Genomic DNA, 7,130 nt, shown 5'->3' with positions numbered 1-7,130 from the left:
CATCTTCATCTCCACTGCAGCAAACAGGCAGCTCTTTTTTATAGATTACAGTCACTAAAAGGCTGCATTGTGCCCTTGTTTATATTTTTAATAGTGTAATTCTGTAAAGACAAAATATGTAAATCAGAGCTAAACCACCAGCTCTGATTTACATATCTTGCTAAATTCTGGGTTTGAATATTTCAATACTTTCCTATAACAAAATAGACCTGCAGAAAGAAATTACTAATGAAATATCTTACATATGCATAGTAGTATGCTCTATATAGAGATTTTCCTTAGCTTTGATTGTATCTCACAATTTTGTAATTTGTCATTGTTTATTAAACTCTGAAAGCTGAGAGGCTGTTAATATTCTGTCCTAGAAGGAGGTTAGATGGACCCCTTTTTTTCAGCACCTGGCCCTGTAGTGGCCTCTGCACGGCCCTGAAACTGGTCCAATTGAATCGGGTTGGGCAGAACCTGAACTCTCCAGGAGAACCAGAATGATGGTGGGCAGGCAGTGAGGTCAAAGGTCACAGAGGACATGTGGGAAACAGGAAGTGAGGGTGTGATGTCATCGATGGTCATGTGACATCAGTTAAAACATTCCTCTGGTTCTGGTTCTGGTCTCACCCTGAGACGGGTTCGCAGGTGGCGGCCGGTTCTGATTCTGGTGGTAAACCGGGTGGTGGTGGTGAGTGGGGGGGTTTCCTGGGTGGACGGAGCCGTGGGGGTCGGTGAAGGTCGTCTGATGGTCGTTCTGCTCCCGGTCCGGGTCGGCCCGACGCTGAAGTCCAGCTGGGCCACCTGAAACAGAGCAGAGTTCTGCTTCATTAATGGGTTTGGGTCAGAACATCCCAGAAACGGGTCACCAGAACTGGTTCAGATGAAATATAAAAAGGTTCTGGTTTAAAATTCTAATAAATGTTTCATATCTTCTTCTGTGGTGGAGAAACACGAGGTCCATCAGAACTGCAGCAGAACCTCTCAGAGTATCTAATATTTGATCCATTTTATTTGGGCTTCAGCACAAAACTTTATTTCGACTGAAATTAAAACAGAAAGGAAAATCAGTCAAGTTCAGATTTTATTTGCTATTAAATAATTTAAATTTGATGGCATCACTTTAGCTCCGCCCACCGAGAACAAAGCCAAGGGCTCCTGGGGCAAAACTTTCAAACCATCTCTAAAAACAAAGAATAATTTCAAAATATATTTTCTAAGTATTACAGGAAGTCTTTGTCACCAAACAGGAAGTGGCTACTGAATGAGCCGATTTAACGTAATGTGAACGGTAATACTGCCGCCTTGTGGTGAGGTGCGGTATGACGGGCGATGTGAAACCGAACCTCGAGGTTTAATGATCAAAACAAATAAAATTCAGTTTATCATGATAAATAATCCTTATTCTATCCGAGTCAGGATCTGCTACCATGAAGTCTTATCTGCCGGTTTCAGTTCTATCTTCATGAGTCGAACCGCAGAGAGGAAGAGGAGGACGAGGAAGAGCGCTGGACTGGATTTATTAACTCAACCAGGCAGAACCAAACCTTTGAGGCTCCAGGGAAACATCTAGAACAGCAGCTCTATAGATCTACAGTAACAGACTCTGACTCAGACTTTGTTATTTTTTATCACAGATTTAAGTAAAGAGAAGAAGAACTCAGAGGAAGAATCGAGAACCGGACCGGACCGAACCGGGTCTCACTGTAGGACTGCAAACATCTCAACTCTGATGAAATCAACAGGAAACCGACCAGAACCTCAACGTCCTCCAAGGGAGGTTCTGGTTCTGCCTTTAGCGTGTTATTTCTGCGGTTCTGGTTCTGGTTCCAGCGTGCTCTTCCTGCAGTTCCTCTCATTGTCTGCTGGGAGCTCGGCCCACAGGAAGCAGCTTGAATCAGAGGCGTGGTGGGAGCGGACCCGACCCGACCGGAACCGACCGGGCCGGACCGTGTGGAGGCGAGGCAGCTCTGCTTTGTTGCGCTCTAAAGGTCAGAGGTCTATTTTAGTGTTTGGTTCCCAGGGGGTAGAAATACTGCCGTAAACAACCGGACCCCTCAGAACCAGAACCAGAACACAGGACCCAGCCTGGAGGAGGAAGCGGCTTCTCTGAGTCAAAGATGGTGGCAAAAAACTAACTAAAAAACAAAAACATGGCGGCAGGTTTCAGAGTGAAGCTCAGAGCTCCAGCTGGTCACTGCTGGGCACGGTGGAGGCAGCAGGGTGATGGGGGACTGGTCCGTCTGTAGCTGGTAGAAGCAGCAGAGTCACTGATCTGCCTCCAGGATCAAACTCCACCCGTATGAGCTGCTCTGACTTTACAACCAAACGCACCCAGCAGCTTCCTCTGACCTCAAGACGTTTCCTCCCGTCTCTGCTCAGTGTGTGTGTGTGTGTAGGGGGGATGGAACGGGTCAGAACAACCCGACCTGGTTCTGAGAGGAAGCTGTCTTCTCAGAGACACTTCAGTTTCTGTTTTCTTTTATCCTTAAATCTGTTCTGAACTTTTAGTCTCTGTGCAGAAACGTGGACCTGGTTTCTCCTGTAGTTTGCTTGGGTCGTATTTTTCAGTTTTATGTTTTTTGAACTTGCACATCACAGTATTTGCTGTTGATCTGGTCGTCCAGTTAACCAGTTTCACAAATTGGACATTTTTATTTCTCGGTGGTTTTCCAGTCCAGGTTCAAAGATGAAGAAACCACAACTTTATAAATCAAAATATTCAGTTTTATTCCAGTCTCAGCATCAGAACGTCTTCAGTCTGCCCTCAAACTTTTCTTTTCTTGGAAATGTTCCTACATCAGAGGGAAATCCTCTCTGGCAGCTGCAGCAGCAGCGGCGGCCTCTGCAGCAGCAGCGGCGGCGGCCTCTGCAGCAGCGGCGGCGGCCTCTGCAGCAGCGGCGGCGGCGGCGGCGGCCTCTGCAGCAGCGGCGGCGGCCTCTGCAGCAGCGGCGGCGGCGGCGGCGGCCTCTGCAGCAGCGGCGGCGGCCTCTGCAGCAGCATCGGCGGCGGCGGCCTCTGCAGCAGCGGCGGCGGCCTCTGCAGCAGCGGCGGCGGCCTCTGCAGCAGTGGTGGCGGCCTCTGCAGCAGCACTGCTTTGACTAACTGAGCTTCGGTTCCTTTGTCTTCAGAAACGTCGACAGCAAAGCGTTAAGCTGCTAAAAGCTCCAAAACGCCATCAAACGTTTTTACACATGAATTTATGGTTTATTAATTGATTATTTTTTTTATCCTGCTTGTTGTTGTTCTGGACCGGTTCCGTTCCGGTTCTCTGATCTCACCTTCCTGGTCGCAGTTTGGACCTCCGTGACCCGGACAGCAGCGCCACACCAAGGTCGTGACCTCTTTCTGCTTCTGGCAGCCGGGCCGGAACCGGTACCTGAACAGAACCCTGAAGTTAATTCACTGGTTTAACCCTCCTGAGGGGTCAAAGGTTAACTATTGCTTATATTATCAGGTTTGATTTGTGTTAAATTAATAACTGATCCTCCAACCAGCAGAGCTTTACCGGTTGGCACCGACCCAACAGAACCAGTCCTCAGAGGTTCTGGTCCATATTGCCACTGAACCGCTGCAGGGCTTATGGTTGAAAGATCACAACTTCCAGAACCACAGAGGTTCTGTTGGACTGAGATCCAGAACCAGATCTGAGAGGTTCTGATCTTTGCCTTAAGGAACCTGGTTCTGCTGGGACCGGTCCACTGTGGTCAGAACAGAACAGGTTCTGATGGGTCCAAAGAGAAGATTCCCCCACAGAATGATACCACCTCCACCAGTCCGACCCATTGACCTCAGCCAGGATGGATCCATGATGGTTCCACCAGGTTCTGACCCGACCAGTCACATTCATCACACAATCTGCCTGTGCTTTGTATCTTTGTCGTTTTATTTTTTATATTTTCAATATGTAATAAAGTTTTAAAAACATTTTTCTCCACTCTCAGACTGAATGTCAGCCAGCCCCTGATTGGCTGATTCCCTGTTAGCGTTAATAAGGGAGGGAACGGGCGTACCTAATAAAGTGGCTGGTTGCGTGGTGAACACACACACACACCTACTGGTAAAAGCAACTCACGTGGCCCTTTGGCAACCAAGCGACCCGCGGGGACAGGGACTCTGGTTCTGGACATGTCTCCGTGTTTTACACTCCTCAGCCACCAGCTGCACACTCTTCCTCACGAAGACGCACCAGTTCCTGAAACACACACACACACACACAGTCAGGATAATGTACGGTTTGTTTCAGGATCTCTGGTTCTGTTTGGGACCATGTTCTGATCCACTTCAGATTAAACTCATTAAGTTGTGTTGTTTCGCTTCCAGCCCAGAGTGTTTGTGTTTCTGCTCATTGAATCCAGGTTTTGCTCAAACTCTGTGATGTTTGAGGTTTTCCTCCAGTTCAGCTCAAAGTTTCTGGATCATCACATCTAAAGCTCTTTAATCAGTCAAACAACTAGGAATGTTCTGTTGGTAACAATTAGAACATTTAGTTCTGCATTTAGAAGCAAAATGTCCCAAAATTCCTCTAGACGTTGGATCCGTTTGATCTGCTGGGATCCTGCAGGACCTTTTTAGATATGCCGTTCTTCATCTGCAGCTCCGATCATCATCATCTTCATCATGTTTAACAATCTCCAGCTGATCTGAGATCAGTGAAGCTTTGTTAGATTTCTGTCTTCAGATTGAATCAGAGGTGATAAATCTGTTGAGGAACATCTGTGGCTCTGACTGCTGATGTGACCCAGCTGGGAGCGATGCCTGCAGTTGATTGGTCGCTGCGTCCGCTCTGTGTTTGGTTTGGATGTTTATCTTGGGGTTTCCTGACAAAACGCGCCTCATGTTTCCCAACCAGCTCAGTGTTTGTGGAAGTTCTCCGGCTTTTTTCTGGCTCCTGCTGAGCTGTTTTTAACCCTGCAGGAGTTCTAGATGTTTGCTGAGATTTATCTGAATTCATCTGAATCAGAAGTTCCTCAGATCCAGCCTGAAGGGAGCAGATGTTCTCCTGGTGAACCAACATGGCCGCCGTGAAGATCTGAACCTGAACAGCAGACTCCAGGTTTCTCCTGATCCGACCCGAGGCCCAGAAAACAGACACATTTCTGTCCCATTGTTCCAACATGTGGGCACACTGCTGAAACTCCTTCAGTCACTTCCTGTTGTGTCATTTCCTAATGAGTCACTTCCTGTGCAGAGCTGTGGGGGTCATGTTTCAACCTCAGAATCTGGAACTTCCTCAAAACTTTCCCTCACTTCATCTTATCGTTTCTCAGAGTGTTTATGGAGTTTTCCTGCAGCTCAGTGAGGAACGCTGGGAACATGGAGCTGAATCGGGAATGAAGCCATCAGTTAAAGACGCAGGACGCGTTCCTGTTCCCAGACTGATGAAAGTCTTGTTGTGGTTCTGGTTCAGTGATGATCAGCTGGCAGGTTGCAGTAAAATGTGGAGTAAAAACTGAAGCTTGGTTTTGATTGTGTCATCAGACATTTGGTCCGTCTGATGACGCAAACGTTTAATATCAGATCTTTCCTCTGCTGCAAAGCAAGCAGCAGCTCATGAGTTTTAGCTCAGTTTGGACCAAACCTCCTCCAACCTGTCAGTTTAACTTTAACACGCTTCTCTGCTGTTTCTGTTACCCATTGCTGCATTTATACAGCATACACTGTAAAAATCTAATGTAGTTTAATCTAAAAGAGCAAGTCATGAAAATCTCATAATGACTGAGAAAATAAAATGATTAAATGTGATTCACTGAACACATGACCTCTATCTTTAAAGACTTAGCTACTTAATAACTTGATAATCAGATTGATTTGTTTTGACTCTAATGCTGCAGCATTACGATTACATTACAATAAATGAGTCAACATGTTCTAATTAAATACATTTTCACTGGCATATGTCAACCCCACCCAGGAGAAGAGTGAAGCAAGTTGGGACGCGGCGTCCATGTTGGAGCAGAGGCAGCCATTTTTCTTTCAGATGCATTAATTAATCCTACACCTATCGATACTTACAGTTCTTTGAACATCTAATTGTTAGTTTTCCTCATCCCAGTTATAAATCACTAAAATCAATCTTTAGATCAGATCTCAGACTTATTTTCTGATTTATTAGTAAATCAGATACCAATAAATCATGTTAAAGTTACTGTGGGAACTTTAGCATTAATGTTGACACTGATGGACTAAATGTAGCTTTAGCCTGGATTGGTTTCACTCAGAGTTCACGGTTCAACGCTCTCCGATCGTCAGACTCCAGACGCCGACGCTGTAAATCAGTCATTCCCCATAATGCTTTGCAGTCTGATAATATTTTAATACCGAGTCATTTCAACTGTTTTCCAAACCTGGGAGGAAACTGGGATCAGTTCAAATGTATGATGATTGAACTGAAACAGCTTTTTAGGTGAAGAGTCTCAAGATGGCGCTATGTGGAGGAACTGAACCAGGCTGGGAAGAAACAAGACCGGTTCTGTTGGGTTCAAGGGTGCAACATCGACCTGGTTCTGCTTTGAGACTGGTTCTGCTGGGATCAGAGGTGGAACAGCAGGTAGTCTGGTCAGAACCTGGAGCCGTTTCTCGTAACTTGGACCAGAGATTTTCTGTGCGATCCCAGCTGATCTTACTGGGAAACTGGGAACATTTCATCTGAGAATGGCCGCGTCCCCGTCCATCTCCCTCCAGCCGGTAGCTCCTCCTCTGAATGCCGGGTTTTCTTGCAGCTCAGAGGGTCACTGAAGGTTAAAACCAACAGATTTATGAAAACTTTGGATTGTTTGAGGATGAATTTTGTCCTGCAGCTCATTTTTCATGTTGATATTTCAACACAAAAGCCTCCAGAGAGAAAGACCTCAGACTGAGAAGTGGCCTTCCTTTGGCTCTTTGGCCCTTTAAACCATTTCTCCTCCATGTTTCCTGTCCCTGTTTCCTCCTAACCCTTGTCTCTCTGACGTAATGGCCGCTGGACGTTTGGTTTGCTGCGAGTCTCATCTGAGGTCAGGTCTGGTCCAAGTTCCTCCAGAACGCCACGTTTTCTCCTCCATAAGAAAAACATCAAACGTTTCTGATTCCATTTCATCAGAGCTACATGGTGACCTTTGACCTCTGAACCACAAAATATCCCCCCCCCCCAGAGATAAAACTG

The 7,130-nt window shown here is 46.4% G+C and overlaps 1 protein-coding gene across 3 annotated transcripts in view; it reads right to left on the bottom strand.

The window, feature by feature from the left end:
• Positions 1–7,130, bottom strand: part of mmrn2a (multimerin 2a) — a 22,872-nt gene that overhangs the window by 10,481 nt on the left and 5,261 nt on the right. For all 3 annotated transcript variants that reach the window (XM_015020712.1, XM_015020710.1, XM_015020711.1), the window contains exons 2-4: positions 4,062–4,181; positions 3,268–3,365; positions 616–789 (exon numbers count right to left, since the gene is read on the bottom strand). In XM_015020712.1, coding sequence (XP_014876198.1) covers positions 616–789; positions 3,268–3,365; positions 4,062–4,181 — 392 coding nt within the window. The remainder of the gene's footprint in view (positions 1–615; positions 790–3,267; positions 3,366–4,061; positions 4,182–7,130) is intronic.

The sequence above is a fragment of the Poecilia latipinna genome, unplaced genomic scaffold (assembly GCF_001443285.1).
Source record: "Poecilia latipinna isolate Pla-1442-1.1 unplaced genomic scaffold, P_latipinna-1.0 Scaffold2640, whole genome shotgun sequence".
In the NCBI taxonomy this organism is placed as follows: domain Eukaryota; kingdom Metazoa; phylum Chordata; class Actinopteri; order Cyprinodontiformes; family Poeciliidae; genus Poecilia; species Poecilia latipinna.
Note: the sequence above shows the minus strand (reverse complement) of the source record. Positions and strands in the feature narration are given on the sequence as shown.